Genomic DNA, 22,784 nt, shown 5'->3' on the forward strand with positions numbered 1-22,784 from the left:
GTTATCTGCTGTGACAGCACCACAGCAGAGCTCCTCAGATGAGCAGAAGTCAAGAAACGTGCCAAGTTTTCTAAACAGGGACACTGAGGGCAGGACTAATCGAACAACTTATTTATTTATCTTATACTTATCTACTTGGTTTTGGCATTTCTCATATGCACAAAGATGTACGCAACTCCAGCTATTCTGAAATCTCTACTTACCAGCAATCAGCTAAATCAACTTCCAGATGAAAGTATCATTTCCAACAACTACATATTAAGTTGCTCAACAAAAACAAATATTGTACAGGTAAAGCAATTCTAGTTGAGGTACCATCAGCTTTAGTCTAAACAAAGGAAAGAGGAACTGTGGAATCGGCCTAAAAAAGACTCCCCTGCCTTGACTGACATTCTAATTCATCTGGATACGAAGACATCTCCATTTTTAAACCGTCTCACAGAAAGCATAGCATTCTTCTTATATGCTCTTTTGCTTAGTAGAGTCAAAGCTTGACTCTCAGAGAGGGTAGTGTTTATTCTAAATGATCAAAGTTAAGGAGCAGTTAATGACTTGAATACCCACAGTTTAAGTTAAATTAAGCTGTACAGGGACTCTTTTTGAGCCATCATTCAAAACGAGGAAAATATCTGTGTCCTTACAATGCCAAATACCTTTTTTTTCCGTCACAACAGTTTTTATCATTTTCAATGACACTGTAATGGAATTGAGCAAACAGCAGAAACCATAGAGATGTTTAATTCATTCTGAGATCTCACCACCTCAGAAAAGAGATAAGATTTTACAAATTTATTCCCCTCCTTTATTTCAATTACCATGTTAATGCTTGAGACAATTCCCAACCCAAACTTCTGGCCAAAAGTCTGTTGGCAGGTAAGATAGCAGATCTAAATCAAATCGCAAAGATCTTGCAATAAGATTGCATAACACAATTTCCCCTCTGCAGTAAAAGCTGCACTTTCCCCTATTTTCCTTCTATAATTCACCACAGGATAGCAAAACTTCATTACATACACATGACAAGACGTTAAGATAGTATGTCCTTTAAGAAGTTCTAGCAATATCCAAAGCTAAGTTCAAATCCAAACATTAAACCAACAAAGTGTCGAGTGCATGTAAAAAGGAATATTGCTTACACCACGGAGGCCTTCCCTACTTCACTCTCTCACAGTCCTTCAAAATCAGACACTAAAAGAATGACAGGGCTCTGCTATAATCAGTCTGCTACACCAAAATGACAAAAAACACCATCAGCCTTCAGTTGTGACCCTTTCATGGTTGTCAAATTAAAACACACAACAACAGTGAGTCCCCCCCCGATTCTTCTGGGCCACCAGTTCACGCAAATTACAAAAGACCAGTAGTCTTTGCTTAGCAACAAGATTGCGTGTTCACTACTGATCACATTAATGATAAAGTAGTGAATATTAACAAATGCAATGATGAGAAGAGATGCCCTCCTTCACTGACTCATCCAGACAATTTAAAATCTCTGAAATAGAAAGAATAATTCATTCATCTAACAGACTCACTATAAACAGAAAAGAAGCCATCAATAATACTGCTTTCCAGCCCACATCCCTGATGCTGAAACCCAGGCACACAACAGCAATTTCATGCAGGGAGAAGGATTGCTAAATGTAGAAAAATATATGTATTTCTACTGAGCCATGAAACTTTCACATTTGCTTACGTCTTAGACTCATTCTAATATTTTCTCGAGTTACGGTTAGTGCACATGAGCTGTCCTGACTGCTGTAGGACACAATGAGCACCGGCAAAGTGTGCCAAACTGTCAGCCCCCGAGCACCTCCACCTCCCAAGGAATCATACAGCTCATTCAGTAACTGCAGAAAAGGTTATATTTACTTACAGCAGGATGTCCAGCACAGTAGGTGTAGCTAGCATGAGACTGGTAGTGCAAGCTTGCTCTTGGAAAGGTGTATGTATTCCAAGCAGGTTGGCTGCTATTCCACTGGGAGCTAAAGCCAGGGCTCATGGTCACTCTTGATTTACTGTTTTGGTACGTTCTCACTGTGGAGCTGGACTATCAAAAAAGAAAGAAATGCAATGTAAAAATAGTTTTTAGAGTAGAAGAATACAAACAATGCAGCTACATAACATCATAGTGCATATATATTCTGCCACACGGTCTGGAACAAGCTTGAATGTTTCCTGTAAGTAACTGGGAAAAGCAACACATTGATTCTTTCAAAATATCAGTGAAACAGCTATGTCGCTGTAATGCCCCCCAAAAGACTGATGACTGTTAGACTTCAGGCTGGGATGTAAATTAGATTAGCAATGTCTAAGTGATTGAGATAAGGGAATGTTCTGAAAATGTGTAGAGGGTGCAATCCTACAAGATTGATAGTTGAAACTTCCATGTTTATTTATTTATTAGAATGAACTAAATATTGACAATTATTGAGTTCCTGATCAGCTACGCCCAACTTACAGAAAATGGCATTTGGGGGCCAATGTTTAGATATATCTCTTGAAGTCCTGAAATCCCATCTAGTGGCCAGGTAAGGCCAAGCTGTCACAAAGCTACCCCTACATTGCAAACATGTAACCTTCTAAACAGAATATGAAACTTCACAACATTTTTTTATTATTTAAGAAGCAGAAGAAAAAAACAACACAATAAAATCTTAAATTTCTTTTCTAACTTAACTTGATAATTTCATCTGAAAGTAACCCAGCCTATAGATGTGTAATTCACTTTCATTCATTCTGGCTTTCTCTCACTTTTCTTTACTTTAACCGCAGTTTTCTGCTTCTAGTCCTTGCTTAAAAAAAACCCCAAAACATTCCTAATAAATGCTTGTATTTATAGGGGTGGCTTATTAGGGCAGGAAAAAAAAAATTCAAAAAAAGTAGAAGATGCATTTGACATGGATGCATTTTTAGTAGATATTTAGGCTGGTTCTTCAAAGACATGCAAATGTACTTTTCCCTCCATAATCTGTCCTGCATTTGGGTTTTACTTGCTTTCTTTTCATTGGAAAATTTGTTCTCAATATCCCATGCAAATTTACACCAATTAATTGTAATTATTATAAACCTCAAACTGTTCTTTTTACATCGTTGAATTCAGTACCTTAGTAATACAGCGAAAGCTTGAGAAATATGAACACAACATTTCTTAGAAATGCTCTAAACGTCCTTGTTAGTAAATTGATGCTATCAGTTTCAAAAGCTATATTCAAGAATGACGCTTCATTTATTTTTACCCTCCTTTCAAAGACAACTTTTATACACGATATATGTAGCTTTAACCAAATATCAATATGGGCCACCATTGAACAAGGTGTTTCACACAGTACAAGACTATCCTTACCCCGAGGTACGTACAAGACAGATGAGAAGGTCAGGGAAAGGATGAAAGAGCAGAGCCCGATGCAGAAGCAGAGAAAACATGACTTTCAGTTTCATTTCAATGCTTCAGCTCAGTCTCTTTGGGAAAGGATTAGTGAAATGGAAGGAAAAGGAGACGGGGAGAAGACATACAAAAAGGTTTCAAGGACACATTCTAGCTATAAAAGTATATACCCTGTATAGCCTTTCCAATATTTAATACTGTATTTAGATGAGCTGGTTGTAGGAACTACAGGCCACGCTGGCATTGGCTGAACATGCCCTCTTTATGTCATTTAATTTTCAAAAGTTTAAGCACACCAAGTTTGCCTCGGTTATCAATTGCTGGATAAACTTTAAGTTCAAGAAAAGGCCAAACGACTTCCTGCATGTGTTTATTTCCTGCGCCGCCGATTAGGAAGCCTGAAAAGAGCAGTTTCCGCTCCCCAGTTCTCAATATCTCGACAGATTTGCCTCCCGCCCCCACCCCTCAGCGAAGGATTCCTGCAGTGTGATTTCTAAAGATTTAACTTACGACTAGCTGAACACAAAGCGTATGAATGAACACTAAAACCCACACTAAACTCTCATTAGTCACTGTGTGTGACAAGTGGTTACTTTGTTCTTACAAAAAGGCTTGAGGGAAAAAAAAAAATCTGCCCCTACAGTTAAAGGGGCTTATTTGAAATAAATCTTTTTGTATGAATTTAAATCATGACAAATCAAAGGAAAGAGGCTATGGCTACAGCTAGAAAAAAAAAAAAAAAGGAAAAAAAAAGGAGGGTTTTAATGGTTTTTTTCTCTTTTTTTTCCCCTTCCCCTTTTACCCTCTTTCCCCAAGGAGCAGAAACTGCATTTTCTTTCCTTTGACGTATTACTTATCTTTCAGATCGCTCCTCAAAGACTAATCTCTCTTTTTGGGCCCTGGTAGACTTGCTTGTACATGAGAGATAAAGGCTAGGTTTTGTTTCGGACAGAACAAGTACATTTTTAACCATAATGTACTTCTCCGTGTACATTTCTCCCCTTCATAAACATCAGGTATTCAAGTGTGGCTGCTTATTAGCTCCTCTTGAGGAGTTCATCCCCGGCTGAATATTCTGTGAATATTGAGTTGCTATAACAATAGCTTCGCTCTTTCCTATCATTTCTGATGGGCTGGCATTGTATGGACCAGTGGAAAATATCTGTGGCTTGATGGGATGTGAAGATACATTTTCAGTGGCGATAATTGTTAACTGATTATTTTCACTAAAGTAGCAAACTCCTACAGTAAGGAGCGACGTGCTATTACCACTATACACATGTGCACAATACCTGTTCCTGTATTAGAGAACAGGAGCCAAAATAAGCCTGTTTTTCAAACAGCCTGCCTGAAATGCTAAACAACCTTCTGCCTGTTGACTGAGTATTATTTTGCACTCGTGTGCTACATGAAATGCCTTCCAATATCCTCCTCTGCACCAGAGGCATGGTTCAGGCCCCGTGCTAAATCCAGGCACGGAGGGGAGCCCCTCTGCCCATCCTTCTGCTCTCCCACTCACCTCCCACCTCTCGAGGGACACATTAGAAACGGTGAGCCATTCAGATCACTAAGGTCGCGCTGGGTGTCCTGTCTGTGCAGGTCACTGGGGATGCAGGGGCAGGAACCCCACGGACCCTGCTCCCCCTCAGGATGGTCAGGCAGCCATGGGAGGGAAGTCCCTGCGAGGAGAGCCCTCTGCTCTGAGAAGCTTTGTAGGGAGGACCGATTAAAGCTCTCTTTCTGCTGGCTTACCTCCAGAAACCAAACCAAACCAAACCAGAAGTCAATACGAAAAGACACCCCCAGGATAATTGGCTTTGAAATTTTGAAGCTACCCAGGTTGTCAGCCAGAGAAGAGAGACACCTGCACCATCATCCACCAAGTCCCAGAACAGCCTGGTCACCTCACAGCTCTAACCTAGGGTGGTCAGGGAGCTAAGACGTGAGATCAGGGACCCCATGTTTTGAATTCAAGGTGCCCTCTGAACAACAAAACATTACCCATCTCTGCAGCCTTCCCAGCTTGGGGCAGAAGTGCCTGTGGGAAAGATGCTGGGCCAACTGGGAGAGAAAAATGGTGCACTGGGTGCCGGTGCCCAGGCACTGACAGCACGGGGTGCAGGGTGGCCTCTGTGAGGACCAGCTGGGGCTGCCCCATGCCAGACACTGATGGTTCCACATATTTAAGAAAGGGCAAAATGCTGCCAGGGAGTGAGGAAAAAAGTGAACGTTCCTGTGAGCACCAAGGGGAGAGCAGGAGAGGGTGAGGATGCTCCCCTGCAGCCCCTGGAGAGCCCAACTGGAGCAGGTTCTCCAGGACAGGATCTGTGGAGAATCCTGTGCTGGAGGATATGGATATGTCCTGAAGGCACGGTGGGCCATGCTGGAACAGGATAAAAGCAGGAGGAGGAGGAGGGAGGAGCTGTTATTCCCTATCCCCCTGTGCCAGTAGGGGTGGGGAGCAGACACAGGGTCAGGAACGGAGGAGTGAAGAGAAAAAGGGAGTGGGGGGAGGTATTGTCTTAATTTGTCCTCACTTCTCACTATCCAAACTTATTTTAACTGGCAATAAATTAATTTTTCACAAGTTGAGGCTGTTTTTGCCTGTGATGGTAATTGCTAAGTGATTTATTTCCCTGTCTTTATCTTGACCCACAAGCTTTCCATCTTATTTTCTGGCCCCATTCTCTTGAGCAGGGGGAGTGAAAGAGCAGCTGGCTGTGTGTCTGGCAGCTAGCAAAGGTAAACCCTCCACAAACCGGCAGGTCTTGTGGCACGCAGGCTTTTATTCGGGATGTGAAAATGCATCTATTTCCCCCTAACTCTACTGATTACTCCAATAAAAGGTATCACCTCTCCCCATCACCCTGTCTTGTTTATATCCCTTTGCCTGGCAATGGTAGAGCACTGCTGCCACTCCTGGGACAACCTGATCAGCTTTTCTCAGAAAACTTCTGCAGAAAATTATCAGATTACAGCAAAAAAAGAAGTGTTGCCCTCCTTGCTATGGTTTGCCAGAAACAACAAATACTATAAAGCAAGAGAAGAAATTTTTTTCCTTTAATAAGTCACTCCAGTACCTTTATACCCTAAAGGTCTGACGCAATCTAAAATTGAGATCAGTAGAACTTAAATGTCTAAGCATATTTAAAAATATGAGCCTTTTTTTTCTGTGCGTTAATTTCTCTGTCATAAATATAGATAATCTTACTTTAAAACTGCAAGGCTAACGTTTTCCTCATGTTTGTAAAAGTTTTGAACATTTTTGGACATAAGCATGAGTGAAGTACAAAGTATTATTAGTATCATTACTATTTCTTGAGCTTAACTGCTTTCAGTTCTTAGTTCTTTTAATAGCTGACGTGTGAAGTCTAACAGCGGAAAGAGCGGAACATAGTATTTATGGAGCACATTTTATCTTCAAAGCACTGTCCAAATGTTAAATGGTGGCAAAATTTTTGACTGGTGCAACATTTCCAACTTTTAAAGCACTTTATAGTATATCTAAGAACTAGCAGCCACTCCTTCCTATTTGTAGGTGAACAAAGCACACCATTGGACTAGGACATTAAGCAACATAAGTAGTTCTAACGTAGACTTAATCTCCATGTCATCATACCCATGCCCTCCCCTCTTTTGCAATACAGCATCATCATGTAAACTAACAGGGAAAATATGTGCTAATTCTGAAATTCTACATCATGTCAAATGCAAGACTGACTACATCTATCAGACACCTTACTGCCAACTATTCCAAAATACTGTGATTATGATTGGTTTTGGCACTCCAAAAGAAGAGAGAGGCTCAAATATTCTGCTCTATGTTACCTCTCTACTTGCAATAAAAAAAAAAAAAGACAAGTGGGATTAAAGAGCTGTAAATAACATCTGAATTCAGCCTCCCACTACCTCATCCTTTGAAAGCAACTTCCCAGATCTATGATGTCATTTTCTTAGCCCACACAATTTGAGTTGTCTCCAGGCCCTTGGATTTTGATTACAAACCAGTGCTGTCTTCAGCTGCATCTTCTAGTGTTCTGGTTGTTTGGGGTTTTTTTTGTGAAAGGAATTGTGTTTGAAAGGGTGTCCACCCTCTTCCCCCCGATCCCTTCAAGGAATTTGACATCCCTTAATTCTGGATGTCAAAATGATTACAGAAGTTGGGAAAAGCCAAGCAGAGAAACTGTGATTCTGGAGATACTGCTAGCAGGAACTCTATATGCCTGTATTTGGATCAGAACACGATGCAAAGCTTGAAAGACTTGAAAGTCTGGATGCTTTACAAAATACTACTGTTCCCATAGAAATCAAAGTTTTCCTATAACCTGGAAAAATCAGAAAGGAAAATAGCTGCCCTGGAACATTATTGCATGAGCTAAAATGATGCATTTGTTCTCTTGCTTAGAGAAAATATGAAACTGGGAAACCAAATCTGAAGTTAGTTCACCACAAAATCCATCTAAGAGAGCTTGAAGATTGTGGTAATTGTGAAATTAGAGTGAGGTTGTTTTTTTCTTTTGGCGTTGTTATGAAAACTAAATGTGGAAGATATTGCAGATCATTTTTTTTTTAATAACAAGAAAGAGGAATTTTGGGCTACTACTCTTCCCAACGTAATCTTTCACTATAGCTTACAAATCTTTTACAGTCTAGAACCAGATTCCGTCTGTTCCAGTAAGAACTGAGCTCTTAATATTTGGCCACTGCAGATTTTGACTTTATCAAGTTTGTCTCATAACCTTTATGAAAAAAAACTCCAGAGACATGACCAAACTTCAGAGAAACATTGTTTTTGCAGACATGGGATTGAAACTCAATACGCTGTACCTGGAAAAACAGGATAAACTAAGAGAAATGGCATTCCACTGAAACCGCAGAGAAATGATGAGGCTGTATTTCATATCTCAGCACACATGTAAGGCTATAGCTCATCCAGTGGATCCAAGAAGACTGAGCACTAGCCCACATCAGGTCAAAACCCAGGGCATACAGCCCATCTGCGCCCTCCCGGTAGGTGGGAGAGGAATGCTCTCCTTGGGCTAGCTGTGCTCAGCAGGCTCACCACAAACAGGACGAAGGACACAACCAGCACAGCTGAATCACACAGAGCTGGGGCCCCATAGGAACGCTAAGTGGAGGGACTTTTGAGGATAAGTCCCAAATTATCTAAATAACTCTTGAGGAATGTATTCTAGAAAAAGAGTCTGCCACTCATTGTTATTTTTCCCCAGAGTTATGCCTTGAAAACAAAATATATATGGTTTTCACACTTTTCTGGTTAGAATTGCTGTCATTTCCAGTGACTCAACACTGTAATTCATGTTGTACTTTTAACTGTTACTTGAATCCTAAGAGCGTATTTTTTTCTGGGCAAAGCATGAAACATTGCTCTTGTACTTACAGAGAGTGAGCAAGGGAGCTGAAAAAAAATTAAGGCCTTCATGGTTTGAGGAAGAGGCCATGAAGAGCCTGGTTTTCTGCCGTCTTATCATCAGTGCCAAGGGGCAAAAAATTATTAATAAGAGACAGGCCAGTGACAATGCAGACTAAAGCCTTAAAGTCTCTTGGTGACCTGCGTGGAAGACCTGGGTGTAATCAAAAGTTTCTGTTGCCTGACGGTTCTCTAGGCACCCCACTGCTGGGGTTCAGTCAACTTCTGTACACCTGCACTTCTCAAAAAGCATTACCACCACCAGTACCTCAGCAAGCAAGCTCAGTGCAAAGATCAAGTAGAAGTCACAAGAAACGCTCCTGTGCTTCAAACTGGTTTCTTCAGAAAATAAAAATGAATTTTGCAAGCCTAAGAGACACTTGTATTGGTTTTGTTACCCATATTGCACCCAGCCATAGGGAATAGGGATACTCGTGTTCCTGGACTCTTCATTTGTATGCCTTTATTCCACAGAAGGAAAAGTGAAGGGAGGCTTTCCAAAGGATCTTTTTTTGTTTGTTTATCTTTTTTAGGTTATCTGCAAAAAGCAAACTGGAATTAAAAGGTATGCTTTTAGATGGGATTCTTATTGGTCTGGTGTAAACCTTTAATTTTGGTTTGAACACAGTGAATATCTTGACTCCAAGTCCCCTCCTCCGCCTCCTTCACTTTGAAAAGAGCAAGGGCATGTCAAAGTTTCTTCTGTTCAGAATATTATTTAGTCAATCTATTGTGAGAAATTTAACTCATAACAACCTCAGAAGGACACTGAATATGACCTTGCAATGGTAGGTCATTAAGTAATTATTTTCTGAAAATAACACACACTGGCATCTGTTAAAATTACTCCAGCCTTTTCTACAACACCAAGGTTACAATTTAAAGTAGTGAAGCATGATGTTCACCCAAGACGAGCATGATCTGAATGTTTACAGTAAATTCTGGCAAGACGACACTGGTTAAGACCCCGCCACAGATGACCTGCATTCGATCAATGCCTATAAATACTTAAAGGAAGGGTGTCAAGAGGACGGGGCCAGTCTTTTTTCAGTGGTGCCCAGTGATGGGACAAGAGGTAACAGGCATAAACTTGAGCATAGGAAGCTCCATCTAAACATGAGGAGGAACTTTGAGGGTGGCGGAGCACTGGAACAGGCTGCCCAGTGAGGTGGTGGAGTCTCCTTCTCTGGAGACATTCAAAACCTGTCTGGACATGTTCCCGTGCAACCTGCTCTAGGTGGACCTTATCTGGCAGAGGAGATGGACCAGATGATCTCCAGAGGTCCCTTCCAACCCCATATCATTCTGTGATTCTGTGATGTGCTCCTTAGTTCTGATTTCTAAAGAAGTAACCCATATGAAACAATCACTCAATATTCCTATGAATGCACGTACAGCTCATCTGTGCAGAGTAAGTGGAAAGAGCATGTTCTTCCACCAGGAGCTGAAGAGCACACAATTCACAGAAGCATAGAACCTGAAGGGAAGGGTTTGTGCCAGATGAGAAACTCTAATAGTGAACACTAATCTTAAGGGAAGTATTTGATTACAAACAAAACATATCATATTAAGTCTCTGATCTTGGCAGACCTCCAGCATAGTATTTTTACAAGGTCTGAGAATTCCTCTCATATAGGACAGGTGCCACTCTTGAAGTTCTTTCTGCAAACTAAACAGCAGTATTTGGGACTTGCATCATTGCCTTGGTAAAAAAGAGGACACAAAGGGACACTGCAAAAATTGAAAAAAATTTAACGTGTTAAGTGCATTTCCTAGGATCAGATTCCCGGATACAGAGGGCTCTTGTACTAGTTTTGCTGTAAGTCAACAAACCACTTTTACCAATATCTTATTTCTTTTATGTGGGCCTATGTACTGCTAACTGAAAAACAATTTCAGGAGCTTTACTGATTAATGACTGATTTTTTGGATTTACCTGCCTGCTAAACTGGGACTTTTTACAGACAGCTAACATCTTTTGTGAAACTCATTATTTTTCGATAGTTTGGGGAGAAAAATAATTATTTCATTAACACCTGAATTCCTTTCCTTTTTACAGTACCCAAAGGTATGCTTCACTATATTCTGCAGTATCTTAATGTTTTTTCTGATGTATCTGTTTACTACATGTATATTGAATTACTCCCCGAACAATAAATCAACCACTGTCTTGGATACAAAATTATTTTCCTCACACTAAATCTGCAATGTACAACTTTTTTTATACAATCCCAAGAGTAACAGCTGGCTGACAATTTAAGCAGGTCTGCAACATTAACCAGTGAGTGCAATCCAGACTCACATACCAGGGAAGAGGGATGCTTATGAACAATCAAAACATGTGCGTGGCAAAACATCACTTCTATAACCCTACCCAATGAGAAAAAATTCAGATTTCTCTCCTCAGCTGCAGTAGGCAGAGCCTTCATTCCACAGCACATGCACATTACAAGTCTTCACATCCACAAAATGCTTACTTTACTGAACACAATGTGGTTACAAAATGCATTTGGCCACTGGGAAGAATTCTATAAATCCTGCAAAGGTACCCGATGTACCACTCTACAGCTGACTCCTGTGGATGGACCTGCATGCTTTTCTAAACCTCACTGTGGGATTAGGGCATTTATCAAACCTATGATTTCTTTCTCGCAATGTTCTATCTATTGCATACCAGGAGTTCTGCAGGTGCATGATTTACCCATCCTGTCGTTAGCTACAATACCCTGCAAACAGTTTTTATTTTGTGCTGGAGAAATAAATTGTGTTACTGCTGATTGGGGAACAGGCTCCTGCTCCCTTGACAATAAAACAGCTTGCTTTCTCTGACCACGGAGTTATAATTTCCAGCATAACAATCTGAAGCTCAACACCATTTCTTATGGAATTAAATAATATAGGGAAAATTATAGCTTACTTCTTTTCAATCTCATGCCTGAACTCTCATTATCTGTTAAGCGCCAACATGTCTGATTGCTTGAGGGACATTACAGACAACACAGCCCCTAAAGATACAACCATGGGAACACAGGAAGAGAAAGCAAATGTCAGATAAATCGAACAGACAAAATTCTCTTTTAAAATGAAAGGGAAAACTCAATATGAATTTTGTTACAGGGATCGGGATTTGTCAAAGGTTTCAGTTTGGCTGAAAATGTTCAATGAACATTTTTAAAAGCAAGAAAACAAACTGGATAGCCAGGAAATCCAGAAATGAAATGTGATCCTTTACTCAGTGAAATCATACTCAGACAGGCCTTTCACTCAAATTAAATATTCATAGAACCACATATATTGTATATGACACATTTGAATGTGAAAAGGCTAATATCCTCTGGCTTTTCCAGTACTCAACTAATCCATTAGAAATGTAATAGTCAGTCTAACCATTCCGTGACTTCAGTAGGAGGTATAAAAAATAAAAGAGAAAGCAGAATGAACTACAAAGAGAAGAAGAAAATAGGAACTAAGATGTATCCAAGACCAGCTCTCAGGGTACTCAAAATCAATTTCAACTGCCCCAGATATCTGTTGAGTATCAAGTAGAGAACAGAGGAACATGCACACAGGGCTACAGAGTTACCTAGAAAAGCTGCTTTTTCTTCCCTTAAGCTTTGGGCACTCATGATGGAGAAGAGAGAGAGTTCATTAATTTATTAAAAGGGATGAACAAATTATAACTGGGAAGTTGAATATAAGCTATTTGAATTCAGTGTAGCAAAGAGTGGCTTTCCAGGATATATCAATACAAGGTTACAGATTTCATTAAAAAATAAGTAAATCTCAGTGGAAAATTATGTTAAAATTCCCAATATAAAAGACAACAGAAATACCTAAGAGATAGTGTGTTAAGGCACAAGAGCTTATGGGATTTTGCTTTGTTTTGTTTCTATTCCTCTGGAAAAAAAAGCAATGAAAAGCTATCAAAATCCAAATAATTCTGCAGATTATTGACAGTCCTTTAGTCTAAAATTGTCGATGCCCATGTCTTCTTCCCACTAACAAAAATACTATTAAGTCAATAAAGAACTTAGTAAATATCTAAAATAAAGCATGAGGTAACACATGCTGAAGCTTTGACCATGCAAAGCTTCTCTGGCCTCGGTCAGCACAGCATTTAAAATAACGGGACTACTCATGACCTTAAAGTAAACTGTGAGTATAAGCAAACAGATCCCTGAAAAAGCTTTGTAGAAACTACTCCTGAAGTTAAACATGGTTCCCTCCTGCATATTTGCCTACTGCACATAAAGCGCTATCCTGCGGATAGATCTTAAAAGAAAACTTCCCTCTAGATAATGTCAATCAAATGTTTCTAAATATATAAAACCACTTTTACTTTCAAGTATCAGTGTGAACGCAATTAAGTCACCCACCACTCACAGCACTTTTCCTTCAAAATACAGACCATTGCTTTTACTCCTATCAGCTAACCATCAAGAGTTTTATTGGCTGACTTGCATTTTGGCCGTGACACAAGCGTTTCAGGTTGGCATTTTGCACTCTATGAATTGGTAAACAAACCAAAATAACAACAACAACAAAGCTCCAAGAGCTTATATTTCAGTAAGGTTACTGCAGTAAGGAATACTCACACGGGTCTGAAAATAGCTTCAGCTTTCAGGAAATTACACTGCTGAGAAAAAATAACCCCAACATATTACACATTGAGGGGCTCAAAGTGGAAAACAGACATCTTCTGAATCCTGTTGGAGGGTGCTCAAATAAGAGAAGTCATCGACCCTCGAGAGAAGAAATCCAGCTGAGGCTCCTCAGAGCCTGGCGTGTGGAGCTGCACTTCTTTGCTTAGGCAATACTGACAGCTAGGGGAATAACTCCGTGCAGCTCAGCCTGAGGGATTCTTCTGCCCCCACTGCCCAACGGCATGAAGAAGATTCAGATCCTTCCTGCTTAAGTTCAACATCATAAATTGACTGGCAAAATAAGGGGGAAAAAATGAAGGAAAACTCTGTTTTTGTGTTTCTCCCTGCCGTAGCCCGAGCCTTCTTTCCTGTCCCCAAATGTTTGTTACATGTTAAAATCTAGATTTTAAAATGTAAGTAGAGCTGTCATGGCCAGGCTGCAAGAACCAGATGAGAGATGAGGAAGAGACTGAGGACAAGAGAGAAGATGACCAGAAACCAGAGCAGGAGGCTCCAAGGGTAAACAGATGCTACCCTGTCTCATCTGTGTTTTCTGTTTTCTGGTTTTGAGCCTACTTCTCAAAAGACTAGACATGGAATGAATGCAGATGGAGATTTCTGTCACATTGTTCCCAGCTGGTTTAAAACCTTCGCTTCTTGAGTCAAATCCCTTCTAGAGTTGATGACTGCATTTCCAAAGCCCGAGGATGGATAGAAATTCTTACCGGTCTATAAGGACAGTGGCCTAAAAATGCTTGAGGATTAACCAGCAAATTAAACTAATGTGGTTCCCGGAGAAATTCCATTAAAAGGTCTATTTTGAATTGTATATTCCTGTGTCAGTAGGTAGCCTATGCAGCTCTGTGCTTAGAATATACATTTCAGGAAAATTTGCCATATAGCATATTCAGTTGTAGATTGTATTTCCTGGCACGTGTGGGTGTCATAACCTTACAGCAGAAACAGGAAAAAACAGTAATATTAACAAGATTTGCACAGAAGCTTACACCATTAGTTATCCTATTATCTACCAAAACGGTTCAGAATGACTGGTGGAATATCTTTGAAGATTTCTAAAAGATATTTTTAGAGATACATTATTTGTTCAGTTTCAAATATATTTCAAAAATTCCAAGAATCACCTATATGTACCTTCATTACTATTTAAGTGCAACTTTTAGTATTTAGTGAACTGTCATGGAGATACCAAGGCAGAAAGTTAATGGGAATAGATGTAGAAGAAAAGACTCTCACCTACTCTACTTGGGAAAAAAGGATGGTCTTTCACCCGGAGAGGAAAACTACGATTTGGAAGATGAAAAATCATCATTAGCTCTGAAACAGGCTTCTTATGTGACTCAAACTTTCCACAACTCTTTCCTGGTCTCTCTGATAGAGATTTTAGAGCTTCCTCTTTTGCACCCTTTGGGAGAGGGTATGATATCTTTTGTCCATTCATACAGAACAGCAAAGTCCTAAATCACCAAATCAGTCACCAATCGCCTAATCACCAAATCAACTTTTTTGGCCAATTTTCAGTTATATAATGAGTATTAAAGCTCCTATAATTGGGAATAAACACAACAAAAGATATAGAGATGCTTCCAGTAATTCACATACATATACATAAGCATAATTAAGTGAAATAAAGAACACAGGCAGAATACAGAGGATATTTCCAATGATGTTTAAATCCATTGGCAGAGTATTTTTTTAAGGAAGTTAATAGCAGAATCATGAATTAGGTGGATTTAAGAAAGCTAAAGCACATACAAAAGCAAAGACAAGGGAAAGTAGATTTCAGGAGCTGAATCATAATAATAGAGCTTTGCTCCATCTCATTTATCTATTAATATTTACATTTATACATCTATGTATATATTACATGGGGGGGTGAGGAGGGGTGCGGAATGGGAAGCTATTCTTTAATTCATAGAAATTAAAGCCAGGCATTATTACAACTTTTTGAACATTCTTTTTAATTTAATATTTTAAAAGAAATAACTATAAACATTGATTTTGGGTAAGAAGTAATTATTTTTTTTTTAACAGGCTGCTAATAAATGTCATGTAACATGGATGAAGAAGGGCACACGGAAAGATGTTCTATAGTTTAAATATGGAAGAAAAAATTTATCTCTGATTCTAAAAACTAAATATATTTATGCCCCTAACTGGTCTAATTTTAGGAATATCTGTTGTAGACTGTCATTATACCCAAATTGTTTGCAGATGCTGCTGCACAATGGACTAGTCAGAGTTAAACTGTTGAAATATTTGATGGCATTGTCAAACTCTTAACAAAATAAAAATTATTGGACACTGAATGGATGTTAGTAACACTAAGATCTGAGGTTACCAATTGTTTTTAGAGCTCTCTCTTTTATTGTGGCCACAAAACAGAAAAATGAGTATTTTCTAACTAGACCTACCTAATAAGAATTGTTAACTTAGAGAGATAGATCAAATTGACGGAACACGCATAGATATTTTTTTTGCCACTGCCTATAAAATCTGAATTCAAACAGAAACATTTTAATTTATACCAAATTCTCTAGAGAAATTATTAGTTAATGCAAACCAATTTAATTAGTTTATACAAAACTATTTTTAAAACTTAATTTTAAGAAGCAGAACATTTTACTCTCAAAAATTGAAATTTTATTGTAACCCTGAATTTAAGAATACACAGGCATATAGTTGCTATAAATACAGTAGAATTCAGTTATGGTAAGACAAGTTTTCAGTAGTTATTTGATTTCATGGATCAAATCTAGCTGACCAAAGGATAGCAAACTTGGTAGATGAAGTAGCAGGTATACTGTTTATTTCTTTCTTTAACATCAGAATCATATAGTTTGACAAGATTCTGCTAAACATTCATCTGCAAACATTTGATAACCTTAGGATATGCCATTCAGGTGCTGGGCAGCAATTTTGTTCCAGATGCTACGGTCCCAGTTCATCAAGATTCTTACACGTGCATTATTCTAAGCAGAGGAGGAAATCTACTGAAGGCCAGACAATTTATTATAGTACTAGAATCATATACAGATTTTCATTTGAAGGACTTAAATATCTAATTAAATTATCTTGCGTGGAAGACAAAATTTTTAGTTCTTTGCAAGAACAAAAGGATGGAGACTTAGATAGGAAAGGGGGGAGTGGAAGACAAAATTTTTAGTTCTTTGCAAGAACAAAAGGATGGAGACTTAGATAGGAAAGGGGAGATTTTTTTGTTTGTTTTAGTAAAACATAAATCTTCATGATGCAGGTTATAAAAGAAGACCAGGAAGATTAATACTCTCTGGGCAGCATATTGCACTCTTATTATCTACAGGATATCTTGCACCTTGTTCTGAAGCATTTAGCAATGGCTCATGGAACAAGAGATGTTAATGGTCTGATATGGCCTTGCTGCATTGATCACTGCGATACCGCAATCAAAACCAGAGGGTGCGTAAGGCCCTGTTTGATCCTTACAAGAGAATTCCACTATGTTAATCTCTAAAACATATCGTCAGACTAATAATTTCTCTCCCTTGTGTATTTCCTTACTTAAAAATAAATAAATCAATCAATACAGCCATCATGCAAAATTTCTGAACTTAAGGGAAGCCAATAGTGTTTGTAAGTGCTTGGCAGAACACTGCCTCTGTGCAGATCAGGGCTGCAAATTGTGAGGAGCCCTATTTACCTTTCTCTTTTAATAAACTCATTTTTGGAAAAAACACATACATGCATTATGTCTCCTACTTCCTGGAGGAAATATTGGTGCAGCTGAGGTGTACAGACAGAAGATTTAACAAAAGGAAGAATCAATTGAAGTATTTCAGTATCTTACTTTTTCCTTCAATATTCTTCTACACAAGCATTCATCTAACTTCTACTTACTTTCTGTTTGGACTAAATTGTTCAAAAGATGATTCATTCATTGTACCTTTAAAAAAATCTACATTTTTGCATGAAAACTGATGACCAAACACAAAAGAAATGGTTGTGCAATTTCCACTTGAACACTTACGTTTGCCTTCAAAAATGCAAGAATTTGCAAAGTAGGTCTGAGTAGGCAACTTACATCTAGATTTGAAATTATGAGCAGCTTCAGGCGATTCCTTAAAATCTTGGGTATGTATTTCCGTGTACCCATGTCTCTTCCATTCCTCTCTTAGCTTATTTGCACACACTTCTTGTGATATTTTGTTTTTCAACCCTCTTTATTTAGATATTGTTAAGAGTTTAAAGATAGGCCAATATACAAAGAACTTCCATCTGGAAATTCGTACCCTCATAATTTGACTCTCAGGTAACAAACATCAATTTAAAGTACAAGATTAAATAGGTAATAAAAGAGTTTGAGGTTTATAGCAGCCACCAAAGCTTCAGTACCCAAATGCCTGACACAAAAGAATCTATTTTCATTAATTGCCTCCAATAAGGAACACAGATACCTCCACTGATTTTAAAAGCTATTATAAACTTTTCCTTTTTTCTTTTCCTTTTTTTTTTCTTACTCTTCAGGATTGACTGAATTATGCTGAGATAGGTACAAGAGTTTGCGGACTTTTTGGTTTTTTACTACTAAAACTTGAATGTATAGGTTGCAGAGTAGGTTCCCTAAGGTTCACTTTGCATTTTACTACTACTACTACTAATAATAATGAAGTTGTTTCCCTAAGATTCACTTTGCTGCATCATCATGGGACATGGTGTAGGGGAGGACTTTGTAGAGTAGGGTAGATGGTTGGACTTGATGATCCCAAGGGTCTCTTCCAACCTAGACGATTCTATGATCATCATTGTCATTGTTGTTGTTGTTATTATCATTATTATAATAAGAAAGCAAAACAATCACAAGATTGCCCCAGTTGGAAGGATGGGGGAAGTTAGCTGGGAACAAGAAGGGGAACAAGAAGGGGAACAAGAAGGGGAACAAGAATTCATGCTGAAGTCCCAAATTGTGCAGTAGCACTGGGAAAAGGGTTTCAAAGAGAAAGCCACCTGCAATGCACCGTTACATGCTTCATTGTCGCTACAAAACCCAGACGTGCTGCTGCTTAGACTCAAACATTCTTGTAAGCATGCTCTATTAGCATCTTATAAGAGTTTAGTATTTCCATAGAAAAAGACCTCTTGATGCAATTTGGCAAATAGAAACACCCAGGGGTAGCCCTCCTTCCCCTCAATAATTGACAACTTTCCTGATGAATGCACAATCCAGGGTTTTCCTTGTGTGACGTGTTTGTCTCTAATTTTTCAAGTATCAGTGGAGAACGAGGTGATAATCCAAAAAAAAAAAAAAATCCACAGATGACTAACAAGAACAAAAGGATGGAGACTTAGATAGGAAAGGGGAGATTTTTTTGTTTGTTTTAGTAAAACATAAATCTTCATGATGCAGGTTATAAAAGAAGACCAGGAAGATTAATACTCTCTGGGCAGCATATTGCACTCTTATTATCTACAGGATATCTTGCACCTTGTTCTGAAGCATTTAGCAATGGCTCATGGAACAAGAGATGTTAATGGTCTGATATGGCCTTGCTGCATTGATCACTGCGATACCGCAATCAAAACCAGAGGGTGCGTAAGGCCCTGTTTGATCCTTACAAGAGAATTCCACTATGTTAATCTCTAAAACATATCGTCAGACTAATAATTTCTCTCCCTTGTGTATTTCCTTACTTAAAAATAAATAAATCAATCAATACAGCCATCATGCAAAATTTCTGAACTTAAGGGAAGCCAATAGTGTTTGTAAGTGCTTGGCAGAACACTGCCTCTGTGCAGATCAGGGCTGCAAATTGTGAGGAGCCCTATTTACCTTTCTCTTTTAATAAACTCATTTTTGGAAAAAACACATACATGCATTATGTCTCCTACTTCCTGGAGGAAATATTGGTGCAGCTGAGGTGTACAGACAGAAGATTTAACAAAAGGAAGAATCAATTGAAGTATTTCAGTATCTTACTTTTTCCTTCAATATTCTTCTACACAAGCATTCATCTAACTTCTACTTACTTTCTGTTTGGACTAAATTGTTCAAAAGATGATTCATTCATTGTACCTTTAAAAAAATCTACATTTTTGCATGAAAACTGATGACCAAACACAAAAGAAATGGTTGTGCAATTTCCACTTGAACACTTACGTTTGCCTTCAAAAATGCAAGAATTTGCAAAGTAGGTCTGAGTAGGCAACTTACATCTAGATTTGAAATTATGAGCAGCTTCAGGCGATTCCTTAAAATCTTGGGTATGTATTTCCGTGTACCCATGTCTCTTCCATTCCTCTCTTAGCTTATTTGCACACACCTCTTGTGATATTTTGTTTTTCAACCCTCTTTATTTAGATATTGTTAAGAGTTTAAAGATAGGCAAAGAACTATATACAAAGAACTTCCATCTGGAAATTCGTACCCTCATAATTTGACTCTCAGGTAACAAACATCAATTTAAAGTACAAGATTAAATAGGTAATAAAAGAGTTTGAGGTTTATAGCAGCCACCAAAGCTTCAGTACCCAAATGCCTGACACAAAAGAATCTATTTTCATTAATTGCCTCCAATAAGGAACACAGATACCTCCACTGATTTTAAAAGCTATTATAAACTTTTCCTTTTTTCTTTTCCTTTTTTTTTTCTTACTCTTCAGGATTGACTGAATTATGCTGAGATAGGTACAAGAGTTTGCGGACTTTTTGGTTTTTTACTACTAAAACTTGAATGTATAGGTTGCAGAGTAGGTTCCCTAAGGTTCACTTTGCATTTTACTACTACTACTACTACTAATAATGAAGTTGTTTCCCTAAGATTCACTTTGCTGCATCATCATGGGACATGGTGTAGGGGAGGACTTTGTAGAGTAGGGTAGATGGTTGGACTTGATGATCCCAAGGGTCTCTTCCAACCTAGACGATTCTATGATCATCATTGTCATTGTTGTTGTTGTTATTATCATTATTATAATAAGAAAGCAAAACAATCACAAGATTGCCCCAGTTGGAAGGATGGGGGAAGTTAGCTGGGAACAAGAAGGGGAACAAGAAGGGGAACAAGAAGGGGAACAAGAATTCATGCTGAAGTCCCAAATTGTGCAGTAGCACTGGGAAAAGGGTTTCAAAGAGAAAGCCACCTGCAATGCACCGTTACATGCTTCATTGTCGCTACAAAACCCAGACGTGCTGCTGCTTAGACTCAAACATTCTTGTAAGCATGCTCTATTAGCATTTTATAAGAGTTTAGTATTTCCATAGAAAAAGACCTCTTGATGCAATTTGGCAAATAGAAACACCCAGGGGTAGCCCTCCTTCCCCTCAATAATTGACAACTTTCCTGATGAATGCACAATCCAGGGTTTTCCTTGTGTGACGTGTTTGTCTCTAATTTTTCAAGTATCAGTGGAGAACGAGGTGATAATCCAAAAAAAAAAAAAAATCCACAGATGACTAAGCCTGAGTGAAATTTTGAAAATGACAGGAAAACAGCTGGGAACACTTCCAGATGGACTTTGTTATGCAAAGATTATAAAGAGAGAAACACTATTCTTGCTTAATGATATCTACAAATAACATTAAGCAAGACTGAGAGCGATACAATCATGGGACACTCCACCTAACATTATTCAATAGATAAAAACCACTATCAGCCACTGTGAAAACCAGTAAGTTTCTTCTATTGAATGTTCCCTAAAGGTCATAAAATGGCCAAGTCACTCTGGGTGCGTTATCAACAATACACAAGTATTTTTTTCCTTGTGATGTTACCCCAACCTAGGCAGAAACAAGAGGAGCTAAGGGGAAGATCTACTTTTTCACTTTTCTTCTGAGGGGGTGCAATAAAGTATCAGTCTGACCTGAGCAGATGCTAAATCGACTCTTTTTTGCCTGTTTTATCTGTGAAAGGAGATTGTAGCTGGAGAACACAGTTCAACTGCTAAATTAATATTCACCCTGTAGTTCCACATTTCTACCCCAGAATGAAAAAGGTCAGATCATGTGGAGACAAATCAGGGGGGGTGGAGAGCCAACCACTGAAAGGAGAGCTAAGAGTGCTATAGCCATGTTGTGTGGTGCAGAGAGTGGAAAGATCACACAATGAAGCACTTTGACTTCTTGCCAGGTATACCCTGTGAAATGAATTTCAAAATAAAGTTTTAAATTACAGACGGCTTTTCCAAGCCTTTGCTGGCACGAGCATTACTGCGGAAAAGCTGTGACACCAGCAATTAGGGATAGCAGAGTCTGAGATATTAAGGGAAACTTGTCAAGCAGAACTTAAAATATCTAAATATTTCTCCTAAATATTCGCCGAAAGAAGAAACAGAAATTGCTTTGGCTCTGCTTGCCTTTAAGTTTGCACCTTCTGGATTTTTTTGGAAAATATTCACAGACATTAGTTCAGAACTTCTATAAACATAATACTAATTCATGTCTAAAAGTATCGGGAACAGGGAGGCTAAAGATAGAATTATTTTAAAATATAGCATGTGGTATGCCAGCAACAGTCTTACAAATTTTGTGTTTGTCCTATCTGTCCAAGCAAAACACATTGTGAGCATCTAACCAAAGCGCTTTGAATCCCTCACTTAGTGTTTGCATGGAATGCAGATGAAGAAGTCTTTCTGAAAGAACCGAATTGATGAAAAGAAAGCACACACATTTAATGAGTGACAAATAAGGCAAAGTACTTCAGTCCTGGCTTAAATGATCTTTATCCCATGTAAGTACTAACCATGCATGGAAAAAAAAAAAAATCCAAACTAGTAATTAATATTTTAAACCATCATGTAAAGTCTGCAAAAATGCATCACCATCAGAAGTGACCACCACAATGGAAAGCGCAATATAATTTTTCCAGAAAACCTTGAAAACTTTCACAGAAAGATGTATTGAATAAACGAATTCCTGGTGCTTAATAAAAATCTATGTCCTAAATATGTATCATGCACCAGCTAATGAGCCTGTTTTAAAGTAGGGCAGAAACAGTTCTATAGTCTCCAATACTGGACTGCAGTGACAAAAGTTATTTGGCACCCTTTAAATCCCAACAGAAGATGCAGAAGGTATTAAATGCAAACACAAACGGCTGGGCTGGCTCCTGGTTCCACGTGGTCAATGAAAAATTGCTGTTGGCACAGTTTCAGGAATTACTTTATTAAAAAAAAAAAATCAACCAAATGCACAAGACCCTTATAATGGCCCCACCTCCTTAATCTGGTCTTCTAGGATAAAGAAGTGGAAGAAAAGATGTCCAAGCCATGCTCTGGCTAATATGAGGTTAAATTCACATAGTCCTATTTTGCTGCAGGAACTATTTCAGCTCTT

General features: G+C 38.5%; 1 protein-coding gene across 2 annotated transcripts in view; it reads right to left on the reverse strand.

Moving 5' to 3' along the window:
* RBMS3 (RNA binding motif, single stranded interacting protein 3) overlaps window positions 1-22,784 on the reverse strand; it is a 723,594-nt gene that overhangs the window by 503,642 nt on the left and 197,168 nt on the right. For both annotated transcript variants that reach the window (XM_014937924.1, XM_014937925.1), the window contains exon 3: window positions 1,874-2,047. In XM_014937924.1, coding sequence (XP_014793410.1) covers window positions 1,874-2,047 — 174 coding nt within the window. The remainder of the gene's footprint in view (window positions 1-1,873; window positions 2,048-22,784) is intronic.

This window comes from Calidris pugnax, unplaced genomic scaffold, assembly GCF_001431845.1.
Source record: "Calidris pugnax isolate Ruff unplaced genomic scaffold, ASM143184v1 scaffold11, whole genome shotgun sequence".
NCBI classification, from domain to species: Eukaryota; Metazoa; Chordata; class Aves; order Charadriiformes; family Scolopacidae; genus Calidris; species Calidris pugnax.